The sequence below is a fragment of the Dipodomys spectabilis genome, unplaced genomic scaffold (assembly GCF_019054845.1).
Source record: "Dipodomys spectabilis isolate Male_0828 unplaced genomic scaffold, ASM1905484v1 ptg000366l, whole genome shotgun sequence".
NCBI classification, from domain to species: Eukaryota; Metazoa; Chordata; class Mammalia; order Rodentia; family Heteromyidae; genus Dipodomys; species Dipodomys spectabilis.
Window position 1 is genome coordinate 1191823 of NW_024871043.1, and position 16911 is coordinate 1208733.

The window sequence follows — 16911 nt, forward strand, 5'->3', positions numbered from 1 at the left end:
CCCACACACAGCCAATCATAGCCTAGACCCCAAATATTCCCCCGCCACACACACTTCCAGACAAGATTCCTTGGCCCTGAGCTCAGCCATCCGCCTGCCTGGCCTAGATTGGTAAGGGGCCAGAGATGGTAGGCAGGTGTCAGCTCAGTGAATAGGTTCTGAGGCCTGTTAGGCTGCCAGCCCTATGCCCTACCCAGAGCGGGAGGCAGACACTTATGTGAGCCTTCACCTTACCAGGCCTAGCAACAGACTCCTCCCTCCCCACCAGGACGTACACTTTCATGTACTGAGTTTCAGACATCCTGACCCAAATTCTTGTATTGTAAGAGCAAGCTTCAGACACCTATACATGAGGGCTGGGAATGTGGCTTAGCAGTAGAGTGCTTGCCTAGCATGCATGAAGACCTGGGTTCGATTCCTCAGTACCCCATAAATGGAAAAAGCAGGAAGTGGTGCTATGGCTCAAGTGGTAGAGCTGTAGCCTTGAGCACAGAGAGGCTCAAGGACACACCCAGGCCCTGAGTTCAAGCTCCAGGACCAGCAAAAAAAAAAAAAAAGTCATACCCAATTACTACCCCCATTAACATGGTATAGAATGGTACACACTTAACCCCACGATTGTTTCCCAAGGACCCACTCTGACCTGAGTTCTGGGGTCGATCCATATTTAGTCTCCCTTGTCCCCCACACACCAGGAGCTCACAGTCTGATGAAGGAGACCTTAAACAACAGCAGTACTGAGTCTGAGAAGGAGACTAAGGAACTGTGAAGGAGGCCTGGGTATCTGAAGCTGTTGCCATACACAGACAGCCAAAGGACAGTAAAGCATATCACTGGCCGAGTGTTAGGTGGATCTGAAGCCAGACTATTGATAGGGGCCACAACCACCCAATTTACCAACAGTGAATATATATGGAGTATTTACTGTGTGCCAGGCACTAGTGTGTGTGTGGACTTCCATGTTACAGATGAAGAAATAGACACATATGAGTCATCCTAGGCCACACAGATGTGTGAAGGTCTGGTATTTTACTTCTGCAGTGTGGTTCCACAAATGCTGTTTTAACCATCCACCTAATCCTTAACCCCTTGGGTCAAGTTCACTTGAAAAACTCACAGACACATACGTCTGTTTTTGAATTAAACACATACACAGCAGCACAGATTCAGACATGATCCTATCTATTGACTGGCCAGTCTCAAACCAAGACACATTCATTTTCCTAAAACAACAACAAAAACAAAAACACTTTGTCTGGGCACCAGTAGCTCATGCCTGTAAACCTAGCTACTCAGGAGGCTGAGTTCTGAGGATCACAGTTCAAAGCAGCCTGGGCAAGAAAGTCCGTGAGACTCTTATCTCCAATTAACCACCAGAAAACTAGAAGTGGCACTGTGGCTCAAGTGGTAGAGTGCTAGCTTTGAGCTAAAGAGCTGAGGGACAGTGCCCAGGCTCAGAGTTCAAGCCCCACAACAGACAAAAAAAAAAACCCAAAAGCAAAAAGCAACAATTCTGAACTGAACTACAATACACATGTGAAAAGGCACACACATCAGAAACAACTTGAATTTTCAGATAAATATGAGTAAGCCAGATTCAGAAACAGAACATGCTCTCAGAAATCCCTTCTTTTCCCCTTCCAGTATTGAGGGTGACTGCTATCCTTTCTCTCTCAGTTCCCCCTTCCCCCCCACATCTATTGTGGGGCTTGAACGCAGAGTCTGGGCACTGTCCTTGATCCTCTTGTGCTCTAGGCCAACACTCTACCACCTGAGTCCCTGTGCCACCTCCAGGTTTTCTGTGGTTGATCAAAAGTAAGAGTTTCATAGGGACTTTTCTTTTTTTCTTTTTTTTGGTCCCTTCGTGGGGCCTGAACTCTGGGCCTGGGCGCTGTCCCTCAGCTCTTCAGCTCAAGGCTAGCGCTCTACCACTTGAGCCACAGCGCCACTTCTGGCTTTTTTCTTATGTGGTGCTGAGGAATCGAACCCAGGGCCTCATGCATGCAAGTGCTCTACCACTGAGCCACCTTCCCAGCCCTCATAGGGACTTTTCTGCCTGGGCTGGCTTTGAAAGGCGATCCTCAGATCTCAGCCTCCTGAATAGCTAGAATTACAGGTGTGAGCCACCAGCACCTAGCTTATCTTGACGTCTTACACCATAGCTCTGATTCATATATCTAGAACCATCAGAGTGTACTGTCAAGTCTGGCTTCCTTTACTCAGGTTTTGTTCATGAGACATTTGTTGTTCTGGTCTATATCCATGGTTCATATGGTTCCTGTCTATGAACAGGTTGTAATTCATTTTCCATTTGTCCTGTTGATGGATTTTTTTTTTTTTTTACAGTTTGGATCTATTGAGAATGCTATGAAAATTCCAGTATACCTATCTTAGTGCTCACATGTACACATTTCTGTTATGCGTTGACAACCTCGGAGTGGAATTGCCGAATCCTAAGGTTATGTGTTGTACCTAACTAGAAAACTGCCAGCTTTCTACCAGTGTCTACCAACTTTCACTACTCCAGAAATAGGATAACTCAGATGTTTTACTTCCTTGTCTACACGTGGTACAGTATGCTTTTTCCAGGTTTCCACTGGCTGGGAAGACCCGCTTGTACTGGGAGCGCCTGGCAGGTACTTGGCACTCCGTTGACTGTTGAAGAAAGTTGCGCAGCGTGGACTGGGCCGGTCGGCCCAGGGCGGAAGCGCGCGCGCAGGCACCGAGGCGCGCGCGCGCGCACGCCTGCGTACGCACACAGACTCACAGCCAGCATTTCAGGAACGCCCACCAGCCGCGGACGCACACCAGGACCCAAACCCTCCGGCACCTCGGCGCCCACGTGGTCTGAACGCACGGCCTCGGCCTCGCCACGCGCGCCCAGCCGCGGTACCCGCCCCCAGCTCTTCCCTCCGCCGCGGGCAGGGGGCGCTGCGGACAGGGCAGCCCGAGGGGGCGGGCCCGGGGCGGGGCGGGGCCCGGCGGGGCTTCCAGGCCTGCACTCCGGCCGCCTGCGTTGCCGAGAGGCTCCGGGGACGGGCCGGGGCGGGGCGCCGCGGCAGGAAGCGGGGCGGAGACTCGCGGAGGCATTGGGAGCGAGGGAGGGCGCGGCCAACTCCCGAAGGGACGGCCGGCGGCGAGCGCGGCTTCCCGGCCTGGCGCCGAGCCTGAGCCCGCTGGACCGACGCGGCCCCGCCGCGGGCTCGGTCCCGCTCCAGCCCCGCCAGCATGGCCGGCCGGACTGTACGGGCCGAGACCCGGAGCCGGGCCAAGGATGACATCAAGAAGGTGATGGCGACCATCGAGAAGGTCCGGAGATGGTGAGCGCTGACCACCCTCCCCCGCCCCCCGCTCCCGGGCCCTGGGCGGGCCATGGCGGGGGCCATCCCTCCAAACGCGCCTGCCGGTCCTCAGCGGTGGGGGCGCAAGTGGAAGGTGTATCCACGCCCACCCGCTGTGCCCGGGACCCACAGGCTTCCACTCGCGCTCCCCTGGCTGCTCCCGAGGTCTATAAAGCGCGGTCCCCAGCGGTGCCCATGCCCTCCTCACCTATGCCCCGCCCCCTGAGCGTTGACACTCCTCCCGCCAGCGTGCTTCCCTGCTGGGGTCCACAGCCAGGCCCACAGTGCTGCCGTGGCCCCCAGTCTACCCTTTCTCTAGTCGCGCCCCATCTCTGTCCTGGGATTTAGAGGGCTGTCTTTCTCCTTCTTTGCCCCATTAGCAAAACAAACCCTACAGAAATAACCCTGCTTATGCCCAGGTCTGCAGATGTGCCAGCTTGTGGGGGCGGGTGGGGGGGGAGAGTATCTCTCTCCTCAGGCCTCTCTGACCCTTCCTACTCTCCCACAGGGAGAAGCGCTGGGTAACTGTGGGCGACACTTCACTTCGTATCTTCAAGTGGGTACCAGTGGTGGATCCCCAAGAAGAGGTGAGCAAGACCCACTCCCACCAAATCCTGCACCTGCACAACCTCAGGCAAACCCTCCCTTGACTCCCACCTTCAATACCTACTCTGAGACCCAAGTGTCACAGCCCAGAAAGGGGCAGCATTTCTTAGCAACTCATCTCCATCTTCCTTTTTCCTGTCCCAGAACCGGAAGGTCATGATCTCTGCAGCATACACAATCTTTGTCACTTAAGGCAGCACCATTGGCCTCTTTGTGCCTCAGTTTCCTTATTTGAACAAAGGAGGCCTTGCAAAAGCTACTTAGAAAACTGGTTCTGATAGTATTCCTCTAACCCCTAGGAACGGCGGAGGGCAGGTGGAGGGACAGACAGATCTCGTGGCCGGGAGAGGCGGGGCAGGGGCGCCAGTCCAAGAGGGGGTGGCCCTCTTATTCTGCTGGACCTCAACGGTATGTAGGGATCCTGGAACTGGGGGTTGTGGTATGTGAAGGATGACATTGGGTGTCTCAGGCTAACCATCCCAGCTTTTGCTCCCACAGATGAGAACAGCAACCAGAGTTTCCATTCAGAAGGTTCCCTGCAAAAAGGCACAGAGCCAAGTCCTGGGGGCACTCCCCAGCCCAGCCGCCCTGTGTCACCTGCTGGACCCCCAGAAAGGGTCACCACAGAGGAGGCCCAGCCCCCACAGCTGGGTCAAGAGAGAGGTAGGACCATGTGCCTCTCAGAACCCTCTCCTCTGAGTCCTGCCCTCTCTAGAATCAAACCTATCCGCTTATCTTGTACCTGCTCTACCTGCTGCCACTAGAGCTGCAGAACTACCTCTAGCAGTGGTCTGTCTCATTTTTCTAGCTTCTTAGGATCTGTAGATAACACATCATCATGGAGGGTTTTTTTTTTGGGCCCAGTTGTGGGGCCTGAACTCTGGTCCTGGGCGCTGTCCCTCAGCTCTTCAGCTCAAGGCTAGCGCTCTACCACTTGAGCCATAGCGCCACTTCCGGCTTTTTTCTTTTTGCTTATGTGGTGCTGAGGAATCAAACCCAGGGCCTCAGGCATGCAAGGCAAGCACTCTACCACTGAGCCACCTTCCCAGCCCAATCATGGAGATTTTTTTTTTTTGGGTCCGGTCGTGGGGACTGAACTCTGGGCCTGGGCACTGTCCCTCAGCTCTTCAGCTCAAAGCTAGCACTCTACCACTTGAGCCACAGCGCCACTTCCGGCTTTTTTTCTTTTTGCTTATGTGGTGCTGAGGAATCGAACCCAGGGCCTCATGCATGCAAGGCAAGCGCTCTACCACTGAGCCACCTTCCCAGCCCTCATGGAGATTTTTATATAAATTTATTTCTTTGCTACAGTACAGTCTTCCAGAACTTCCATCTCAATTACCTTCTTCAGTGTCTGCCCTATACTAATCTTGTAGGCCAGTATATACCTTAGAATATTATCAGATGCATATGTTCCCAATAAGTAATTCGTTGTGTAAATAAGTAACAGATAATCATAGGAGTGATTAGTAACAATAAGGATAATTGCTGGTATTTGTTAAGTCCCAGATACCCTTCTAAGCAATTCTCATTCAATCTTATCTACAACCTTGGGGGGGGGGGAGGGCTGTGATCCTACTAGCACCTTATTTATTTATTTATTCATTCATTCATTTTTGCCAGCTCTTGGGGTTGAACTCAGGGCCTGGGCACTGTCCCTGAGCTTCTTTTGCTCAAAGCTAGCACTCTACCACTTGAGCCACAGTGCCACTTCCAGCTTTTGCTGGAGGGCCTTCATCCATGCTAGGCAAACAATCTATCATTAAGCCACATTCCTAGCCCCTAGCATTTATACAAAAAAGAGATGAGAATCCAGAGGAGTTAGTTCACAAGAGACATCCTGCACCTGAATCTTCCTCAGTTCCTGTCTTCCAAGCAGTTAGTCCCTATCTGGTCAGTATACTTCAGGCCTTCTCAGCTCTGCCCTTCTCAACCATCACCTGTGCCTGCTCCAGCCTCCTCTTTGGATTCCATGCACAACCACATGGATACCAAGAGCAACTTTTTCTTTTTTTTTTTTTTTTTGGGTCCGGTCGTGGGGCCTGAACTCTGGGCCTGGGCGCTGTCCCTCAGCTCTTCAGCTCAAGGCTAGTGCTCTACCACTGGAGCCACAGCGCCACTTCCGGCTTTTTTCTTTTTGCTTATGTGGTGCTAAGGAATCGAACCCAGGGCCTCAGGCATGTAAGGCAAGCGCTCTACCACTGAGCCACCTTCCCAGCCCCAAGAGCAACTTTTTCTAAAGCTTCTCATCATTCTGTGATTTCCTGTGACTTTTGACTCCTTAGCTTGACATTTCGAGCCTTCATAAATTGTGGTTCCTTACCAAATTTACACCATAAAATGGGCCTAAAGGCCAGGTCCTACATACTATCCAGCATATACACACATCTGATATAAAACTGGGCTAGGGTAGAGCTTAGTGGTGGAGTCCTTGCCTGGGATGCATGAGGCCTTTGATTCCACCCCTGGCTTCGCTAAATAAGTAAATACAATTGTTAACATTTACTGAGCACCTATTACATGCCAGATACTGTAAATGCTTTTGCCTATATTACTTCACTTAATCCTACCTAAAGTTGCACGGTAATTATTCTCTCTGTCCCCATTTTTCAGATGGGTAAACCAAGGTTCAGAGAGATTAAGTATCTTGCCCAAGGTCAGGGTTTGAACTCAGTCCAAATATAAAGTCTACTCCTAGGGAGCTGGGAAGGTGGCTCAGTGGTAGAGCACTTGCCTTGCATGCATGAGGCCCTGGGTTCGATTCCTCAGCACCACATAAGCAAAAAGAAAAAAGCTGGAAGTGGCGCTGTGGCTCAAGTGGTAGAGCGCTAGCCTTGAGCTGAAGAGCTGAGGGACAGCACCCAGGCCCAGAGTTCAGGCCCCACAACTGGACCTAAATAAATAAATAAAGTCTACTCCCAAAGTGTATGTTCTATTTGCCTAAATTCTGTTCTTCTTCCCTGTTTGTCTACCCAATCAAATCCTACTTATGTTCAAATCCCATGTGACTTTTTTCTGCATCCTGGATGACAGCCAGGGTCCTGGCTTCCTCCTCTGGCTCTCAGAGTCTCTGCTTACATGATTGGTACCTGCCTGTGTTTGTTTTCCCTTCTGTTTGTACTACTGACTCAGAATGGCTTACTCAGAGCATGTCCTTTCACTTGCCATTTCAGACCCTGGGGGCACACCTACAGGCAGCACTGATGACCCCCCCATGCTCACCAAGGAGGAGCCTGTTCCAGAATTGCTGGAAGCAGAGGTGAGAGAGGCCAAAAGGCTGGACTCCTGGGTCTTGGAGGGAATGAGGTTCTGGGGCACTGGGAGACTGAGGTCCAAAAGGGAGATACGGACCCAGGACCCAGCTAAAGGCTTAGGGGCCAGATTCTTGGGACTGAAAGGGTGTTTTAGAGACAATGTTGTGAGGGCTGGAATAGGGTGAATTGAAGACCAGTAAAAGAGTGAAAAGAGCATGGTGATCCTCCATGTAATTAAATCAAAAAAATCCCAGATTGGAAGTATAGCTCAGTGGTAGAGTGCATGTTTAGCATGTACAGCCCTGGGTTCAAACCCCAGCATCATACCAAAAACAAATCAAAAACCAAAAAAAAAAAAAAAAATAACAAAACAAAAAACTAAACAAGAAACTAAAAACTAAACTAAACTAAAATTAGCTTGAAAAGCCCCTCATAAACCTGACATCTCTCACAAGAATTGCCTTGATGTATTTTCAGAAAGATCCAATTACCTCCCCAAAACAGCATTATTAATTGTTGTTGCTTTTGGTGCCCTTCTTGATCTGCATCGTGGCCACCTGGCCCTGGCTAGACTCCTGGGTCCGAGGGGAGTGGCATGGAGGCTGGAGAAGGAGAGGCTAGGAGGCTGCACTCCTGGGTTTGGGTGGAGCTCACGCCTGTCCGCCCTTCCTCTCCAGGCCCCCGAAGCTTACCCAGTCTTTGAGCCAGTGCCACCTGTCCCCGAGGCAGCCCAGGGTGACACAGAGGACTCGGAGGGCGCCCCCCCACTCAAGCGCATCTGCCCAAATGCCCCTGACCCCTGAGAAGCCAGCCTGCTTGTCCTGAAGCCCAAAGTGCCCCTTTGGCTTTTTACAAATAAAGACCCTTTTGTAATTCCGTGTCATGTCATTTCCCGTCAGGGCTGGGAGGGTCTTTGGAGACAGCTTTGTCTCAGGCTCCATTCCTCAGATGGGGGTCACCTAGCTCTGAGAGGGCCTTGCTATAGTCACACCATGGTCACATGTGCATGCAGTGGGGGCTTGAGCCAGGACCCTTCCTCTCCAGCACCCCCACCCTGCTCTTACTCCCTACCTTTGACTTTCCTCATCTACCCTCTGTGAATCCCAGGACCCCTCTACCTGCTCAGCCTTCCCCTAAACCCAACAACTGTCACCGTTTGGGAGAACAAAACCAGTGATTCCCATTTAACTCATAGGAACACAGACCCAGAGGGCACAGGAGACTGGGATGACCAGATCACTTTCCTACCCTCAGGAAGCTGTGGCTTCCAGCCTTCCTGCCTTTGCCAAATCAATCTCTGCCTGCCACTCCTGGCCCTCACATCTATCTGCTGGAGTCCTTGCCCCCCACTCAATCTCCACTTCCTTTTAGAAGTCTTCCGTGACCCCCAGGCTCAGTCAGCATCCCCATTTTTGAACTACCAAAACCACTTGGATTTCCTGCCCTTTGGGGACCATTAATCTGTCTCTGTCTTCTCCACCAGACTGTGGGTACTCTGAGGACAGAAGTAGATCTGGGCTTTACCTAGTTCAATGGCTGGGAGTAGGGCAGTTACAGCAGCTGTTTTGCGAATGAATGAATAAATTAATGGTCTGGGGCTGTCCAGGAAGGCTTCTTTAAGGAAGTAGTATGTGAGCTAGCCTCTTAAGATAAAGCCCTCAACATGGTAGATCTAAAGTCCAAAGTCCTGGTTCAAATCCTGGTTCTGTTATTCACTATCCATGTGGCTCTAGGCAAGTTATTTCTACCCTCTGAGTCTTGGTTTCTTCATCTGAGCAATTGGACAATAAATAGGCCTCACCTGCCCCATTGGCTTGTGGGAAATTTCAAACCATAAAGCTCTCCTCACTCTGTGCCTACAAGAATCAGGGTCAAGTATATTAGCCCATTTTTAACGAAAGAGAATGAGGATCAGAGAGGACCAAAGTGAGACTTTGAAGAACGATCTAAAAAGTAAGGGTGCCAGATACAGGTGGCTCATGCCTGTAATCCTCCCTACTCAGGAGGCTGAAATCCTAGGATCACAATTCAAAGCCAGCCCTGGCAGGAAACTGTGAGATTCTTATCTCCAATTAAACACCAGAAAACCAGAAGGGGTGCAGTGGCTCAAGTGGTAGAGCGCTAGCCTTGAGCTGAAGAATGCAGCGACACTGCCCAGGCTCAGAGTTCAAGCCCTATGACCACCACCAACAACAACAAAAACAAACAAAAAAAAGTAAGGGTGAACCTGGTGCTGGTGGCTCACACCTATAATCCTAACTACTCTGGAGGCTATGATCTGAGGATCATGGCTCAAAGGCAGCCCAGGTAGGAAAGTTCATGAAACTCATCTCCAATTAAACCCCCAAAAAGCCAGAAGTAGAGCTGTGGTTCAAGTGGGAGAATGCTAGCCTTGAGCAAAAAAGCTCAGGGCAGTAATCAGGCCCTGAATTCTAGCTCCAGGACTTGCACCCCCCCAAAAAAAAGTAAGGATGTTTTTGGTAGAGGCAGAGCTGGCCCAGGAGCATGTAGGGCTGGGATGTGTTAGTTTTCTGTGTGTATGTGTGTGTGTGTGTTTCCTTTTTGCTGTTAAGTTCCTACAAACTTAAATGGCTTAAATCTACAGTCATTACGGTTCCACAGCTCAGAAGTCCAATTTAGTCTCACTGAGCTAAAAAGGCATGCTCCTACAGGCTGTACAGAAAGCCTGTTTTCTGCCCTTTTCAATTCCGTAGATGCTGCTTGCAGTCCTTGATTTGCGGCTTCCCTCTCCCTCTTTGAATCTAGCAATGGAACATCTTCTAATCTCTCCTGCTTCTATTATCAAAATCCTGTGGTCCTCTTGCTTCCTCTTATGATGACATTGGCTCACCTAGATAAGTCCAAGATCTTTTCTTCTCAAGATCCTTAATTTAAATCCATCTGCAAAATTTCATTGCCGTGAAGATAGTATATTCAGGTTCTAGAGAGGGCCACTATTCAGGCTCCCATGTGTAGAAGTCTCAGCCCTGTTCTGGGTGTATAAGTCATCTTGTTGTTTCCCCAGAGATAATATGCATGTTCTGTAAAGTGTAAAGTACACTACATAGGTCAGTGGTACAGAGTTAAGGCCCAGGTTCTGGGTTTAAATCTCAGCATTGCATTCATTTGCTATCTGATCTTGAGAAAATGACTTAGCCTCTCTGTTCTCATCTGTGAAGTGCAGATAATAGTAACAATAGCCTGGTAAGATTATTGTGAAGATTAAATAAGGCAACTTGTAGAAAGGGAGAGAGCCCTTGGTTTAGCACAAAGTGAGTCAATAAGCAGCCGTGTTTCCTATTACCCCATTTTATAGATGAGTATATTAAAATGTGGGGACAGATGCTGGAGAACTACCTGAGAGTGAGGTTGGGAAGAATTCTGGCCCTGGATGAGCATCCTTGAGAATCTAAAGTTGAATATCCTCTCATCTCCCTCCCCTGGACCTAGGCTCCGTCCCCAAGCAAGGTCTGTCCCCGTATTGTCTGTGGCCTACTTCTGACCTGCTCTGCAGCTCACATAGTCACAGTTCTTTTCATCACTTGCCAGGCACTCCAGCTCTCCCTTCATTCACATGCTCTTCTGGAAATTCTTCCACCTGCAGCTCCAGAACCCTAGCCTCCAATGTCCTCTCTTCTTTCCCACTTTGTTTCTTGCCCATTCGTAGTGTCTCTTCCTTATCCTTAAGATCTGTTGTCCAGGCCTAGTTCTTCATGAATATCTGCCCTCTAGCCTCCCACCAACCCTCTGAGTTAATGTTCTTCAAATGATCTCTCCAACCTCTAGATTCAGAGAGGCATTTGACTGTGAAACATCCATTGGCCTGTCCACATCTTCCCTCCCAGCTAATTCCCACCATTTCCTCTGCCCAGAATTGCCCCCCTTTCCTAAGCCACTGTGTTCTAAGTCTCTCTCCTAAATGAGCTCTACATGGCCCTCTTCTGCATGGTGGCATGCTCTACTTTCTTCAGGAACCAAAAGAATTGTAGCATCTTCCTGGAAGTTTTTGTCTTCATTCCTGCCCATCTTCAGTTAGATTCTCAGGCAGCCCTTTACAAACCTACATCGATCCCTCTGCTGCCCTGCCAAGCCTTCTAATGCCTCCCCTTACAGGCATGACAGTGCCCATCTGCTGCCTTCACCCACCACCAGCTGCTCTAGCTGCTTAGATTGACCTTACATGTGCTCTGCAGAGTCACACCTCTCAGACCTAGCTCATGCTGTCCACTCTGTTAGGAGTTCCTTTGTGGTCCCCTTCACCTAGCAAGCATCTTCTTTCCTGTCCCTCCACCTACTTTTGTATGTTATGCAGCTCTGGTTGTGGCGTCATAGTGGGCTGTGTTGGCTTTGGTTGTAGCACCAGCCTGCAAGTTCTACAAGTGAGGAAATCTTTGAACCAGGGTCATATAGTTGTAGTGCATTTACTGTTTTCTAGACCCAGAAGATACATATTAAACAAAATAAAATAGAATGCTAGCTTACTGAGCATGGTGCTCATGTCTGTAATCCCAGCTACTCCATAGACATAGATCAGGAGGATCACAGATTGAAGCCAGCCTGGAAAAAAAAAAGTTAGGGGTCCCTTTACCCCATCTCAATCAATACAGCTGGGTGTGGTAGTTTAACACCTGTAATCTTGGCTTTAGAGATGGCATAGGTAGAAGGATCTTGATCCAAGGTCAGCAGAGCAAAAAGTGGAGGACCAAATCTAAAAAAATTAACTAAAGCAAAGAATGTGGCTCAAGTAGTAGCACACCTGCCTAGCAAACATGAGGTACTGAACTCAAACCATAGAGCTGCCAAGAAAAACATGGAGCCTGTTCCCAGCAAATTTAAGTACACTCACTGTTTAAGAATGGCATGCATTTCTGCCGGGTGCTGGTGGCTCACGCCTGTAATCCTAGCTACTCAGGAGGCTGAGATCTGAGGATCACGGTTCAAAGCCAGCCCGGGCAGGAGAGACCGTGAGACTCCTATCTCCAATAAACCATCAGAAAACCGGAAGTGGTGCTGTAGCTCAAGTGGTAGAGCGCTCGCCTTGAGCTGAAGAGCTGAGGGACAGCGCCCAGGCCCAGAGTTCAAGCCCCACGACCGACAAAAACAAAAAAACAAAAAAAAAAAGAATGGCATGCATTTCTGAGAAATGCATCTTGGGCAGTCTTATTACTGCATAACATCATAGACTGCCTATCAGCAACTAAGATGGCTACAATGTCCCTATGATAAAATCTTACAAGATCAACATCTCATATGTGGTCTTTTCTTCATGAAACATCAGTCTGTGGCCCATGTCTGTACACTGGGGAAAAAGAAGCAGAAAGAGGTGAGGAAAGAGCAAGTTGCAGTTTTAGAGAGGTTTTAGAGAGAAGGTCTCCTTGGCGAGTTTACCTGAAGGAAAGTTTGAAGGGGTTAAGGGCAGAGCCAAATGAATGTCTAGGGGAAAAGCATTCCAGGCAAGGACCAGTGAGTGCAAAGGGAATATGTCTTAGCCAGAACATGCCAGATCTGTGTGGCTGTAATAAAGGCAGGGAGGAGGAGGTAGGAAGTAAGTTCAGGTCAGGCAGAGTCTCACAGGCAGGACACGCATCTATGCAATCTGTTATCCAAACTAGGAGACTGAGAAAAAGAGAATAGTATTCACAATTATCTCCAAGTGCCACAGGTAATAGCGAAACAAGCAGAATGTCTGGTCATCCCATTTGGGAGGTCTGTTTGGACTTTGGCTTCCACTGTAGTTATGACAAAGAGCTACTGAAAGGCTATGAGCAGGGGGCTGACATGGTCAGACTTAGGATTTTTTACCCTAACATTTTATTAGAAAACATTTTAAAGGGCTGGGAAGGTGGCTCAGTGGTAAGGTGCTTGCCTTGCATGCATGAGGCCCTGGGTTCGGTTCCTTAGCACTACATAAGCAGAAAAAAGCTGGAAGTGGCACTGTGGCTCAAGTGGTAGAGCGCTATCCTTGAGCTGAAGAGCTGAGGGACAGCGCCCAGGTCCAGAGTTCAGGCCCATGACTGACCCAAAAAAGAAAAAGAAAAAAAGAAAGAAAACATTTCATTTTAATACACATAAAAATAAAAACATGAGTTTAAAGAATTCAATAGCTGGGTGCCAGTGGCTCATGCCTATAATCCTGACTACTCAGGAGGCTGAGATCTGAGGATTGCGGTTAAAAGCCAGCCCGGGCAGGAAACTCTGTAAGACTCTTATCTCTAATAAACCACTAGAAAACTGGAAGTAGCACTGTGGCTCAAGTGGTAGAGCACTGGCCTTGAGCTGAAGAGCACAGGGATAGAGCCCAGGTCCAGAGTTCAAGCCCTAAAACTGACCCAAGAAAAAAGAATTCGATAGTTAGAAGAATTATGTAATAACCCACATATTGGGGCTGGGAAGGTGGCTCAGTGGTAGAGTGCTTGCCTTGCATGCATGAGGCCCTGGGTTCAATTCCTCAGCACCATATAAGCAGAAAAAAGCTGGAAATGATGCTGTGGCTCAGGTGGTAGGGCAATAGCCTTGAGCTGAAGAGCTGAAGAGTTCAGCCCAGAGTTCAGCCCCCATGACTGACAACAAAAACCCCCACATATACCCTCCACTAAACCCTATGTCATTGTACTGTACTTGCCTTATTACATATACACATTCACCCACCTTATTTGCTTGATACATTCAGAATAAGTTGTAGACACAAACTTCTCTCCATAGGCATTAGTGTACGTATCATTAACTAAAGTCCAGTACTTTTTTTCCTTCAAGGTAAAATATCCATTTAGCAAATGCACTGATATTAACTGCATGATTCATTGAGTTTTAACAAATTTATACATCTAGCCAGGTGCCAGTGACTCACATCTGTAATTCTAGCTACTCAGGAGGCTGAGATCCTACAGGTCATAGTTCAAAACCAGCCTGGGCAGGAAAATCTATGAGACTCTTATCTCCAATTAACCACCAAAAACTAGAAGCAGAGCTGTGGCTCAAGTGATAGCACTAGCCTTGAGCAAAAAAAAATAAAAATAAAAAGCTTAGGAACTGTGCCCAGGCCCTGAATTCAAGCCCCAAGATTAGCACCAAAACCAAACAAATGCATACAATTGCATAAAGCAAACCCTTATCAAATACAAAGCATCACCAACACCCCAGAAAGCTCTATTTTGCCCTTTCCTCTCCTCCAACTTCTCAGGAGGCAATCACTACTCTAATTTTGTTTTTATTTTTTTTTTTAAATTTTGTCGGTTATGGGGCTTGAACCCTGGGTCTGAGTGCTGTCCCTCAGCTCTTCAGCTCAAGGCTAGTGTTCTACCACTTGAGCTACAGCGCCACTTCCAGCTTTTTCTGAGTAGTTCATTGGAGATGAGAGTCTCATGGACTTTTTTGCCTGGACTGGCTTCAAACCAGAACCCTCAGATCTCAGCCTCTTGAGCAGATAGGATTACAGATGTAAGCCACTGGCATCTGCCTCTTAATTTTGTTTTTAAATCACAAATTAGGATAATCAGTTTTAAAGGTTTCCATAAAGAGTTGTTCAGTCTATACTGCTTTGTGCTGTTTTCTTTTACTCAGTAGGGTACTTCATATTGTTTGAATGTCACCCACATTGTCTTATGGTCAGTAGTTTGTTCTTTATTAATTTTTCCCTGGAGCCTGAATTCAGGGACTTGGCTTGCTAGACAGATGTTTAACCACACACTTGAACCATGTCCCCCACCCTTTTTGCTTTAGAGTATTGTTCAAAAAAGGTATTGCACTTTTGCCTGAGTAATCTTCAGACTGAGATTCCCTACCTCCACCTCCCAAATAATTGAGATTGAAGGTGAGTGCCACCATGCTGGGCAGTTTTTCCCTTTTATTGTTAAATTTGTTCCATGGTTCTGAGTTTAACTGTGGGTACAGAACATGGGCTTCAGTCCCCTCCCTATCTCTAGCTCCCAGTACAAGTCTCTTAAGTGAAAAGCTCATCCTGGGTTAGTGTACCCAGGAAGATGGATGCCTTTCCTTGGGAACTTTCTAGAAGGAGCAATCTCAGAAATCTGAGAAGACAGCTTAGATCAGAGATAGGATTCTAGTATGATCAAGCCTTGGGTTTGCCTAAGACAGTCCTGATTTTACCACTACAAGTTCATGTCCCAGTACCACCCTTGGTCCTGAGCAGATACGGATGACTGGTCATTCTAGTGGGATCTGGACTCTGTCTCTGGGACTCTAGCACTCAAAAATTTTGCCCCACACTATACTGTCTCCTACCAATCAATTTTCCTTAAACTACAATCTGGCTTACTCCCCCACTCTAAAACCTTCCTGATTCCCTATGGCTTTGCCTGCAACCCAAAGAACATACTTGAGCCCATGGCAGTAGTTCTCCAACTACTGCACAATGGAACCACTTGGAAAACCTTCTAAAAATCTGATGCCTAGCTTTAACTCCTTTTTTTTTCTTTTTTAAGTCAGTGGTAGGGCTTGAACTCTGAACCTGGGCATTGTCCCTGAGCTCTTCAAGCTCAAGCCTAGCACTCTACCACTTGAGCCACAGCACCCCTTCCAGTTGTCTGGTGGTTTTTGGAGATATGAGTCTCTTTCCTGCCTGGGCTGGCTTTGAACTGCGATCCCCATATCTCAGCCTCCTGAGTAGCTAGGATTATAGGTTCCAGTCATGGGGCCTGAACTCTGGGCCTGGGCGCTGTCTCTCAGCTCTTCAGCTCAAGGCTAGTGCTCTACCACTTGAGCCACAGCACCACTTCCGGCTTTTTTCTTTTTGCTTATGTGGTGCTGGGAATGGAACCCAGGGCCTCAGGCATGCAAAGCAAGCGCTCTTACCACTGAGCCACATTCCCAGCCCGTGTTGGGATTTTTTTAAAGCAGTGTTATGTACTATGATAGTTGGGAGCTACTGGCCTCTGCATGTGGTTTGCTTGGCTGACATAGTGCTGAATATGCTGCCAACATTTAAAAATCAAATTATCTCATATAAAAATCTGGACTACCGGCTGCTCTTGTAACAAGTTGGAAACATTGGAGTCTGCCTCTTGGGATGGTCATTTCCAGGAGTTACAGAATACCAACCACCCTGGAGGCAGAGCGTATCATGCTTCTCCACAGCCAGACCTTTCAAGCACTGGTATCAGGTGCCAGCATGTCTTCTCACTTCCTCTTCTAGTCTCTCCACTTCCTATCCTATTAATACCTTACTTCCTGACCTCTAGCCAGGTGGGCTTTTGGTTTCCTTTCATGCCTGCTTTCACACAGAGTTCTGAGTTCCGTACCACCACAGACAAGCACTGTCCATGTGGCCTCATCCACCACTCTTTCCTAGCATTGAACTCTCTAATAAACCTCAGCACACTGGAGCTGGCTCTCTGGTTGAGAAGCTCTTCAGTCATCTCTCATTCTGGCCGACACGTATCTTTCAGGCCTTGAGTTCATTTTACCTCCTCGGGGAAGGCCCTGTGGCTTCCCACTGTCATATCCCTGGTAAGTCATCGTACTTCTTTTGCTATGCCTCTCACCTTCTTTGCTAATAAGGACATGTCTGCCTCCTTTATCTCTGTATACCTAAGCCAACTCTACTTTCTTAGAGACCCCAAACATCCTGATGTTGGTATCAATGGAGTGTTATCTCAAGTCCATCTCACTTTGGGTCCAATTCATCCTGTGACTTTTCTCAGTTCCAGGTGATTATTTGGAACAGGCACATCACACAACTGGCAGAAGCCACA

The 16911-nt window shown here is 48.4% G+C and overlaps 1 protein-coding gene across 1 annotated transcript; it reads left to right on the plus strand.

The window, feature by feature from the left end:
* The first annotated feature begins 3025 nt into the window (after positions 1-3025).
* Positions 3026-8074, plus strand: Bcl7c (BAF chromatin remodeling complex subunit BCL7C). The gene is made up of 6 exons (XM_042666695.1): positions 3026-3320; positions 3850-3928; positions 4247-4355; positions 4446-4610; positions 7121-7206; positions 7879-8074. The coding sequence occupies exons 1-6, from the start codon at positions 3229-3231 to the stop codon at positions 8002-8004; spliced, it is 657 nt and encodes a 218-aa protein (XP_042522629.1). The 5' UTR covers positions 3026-3228; the 3' UTR covers positions 8005-8074.
* Positions 8075-16911: the final 8837 nt, after the last annotated feature.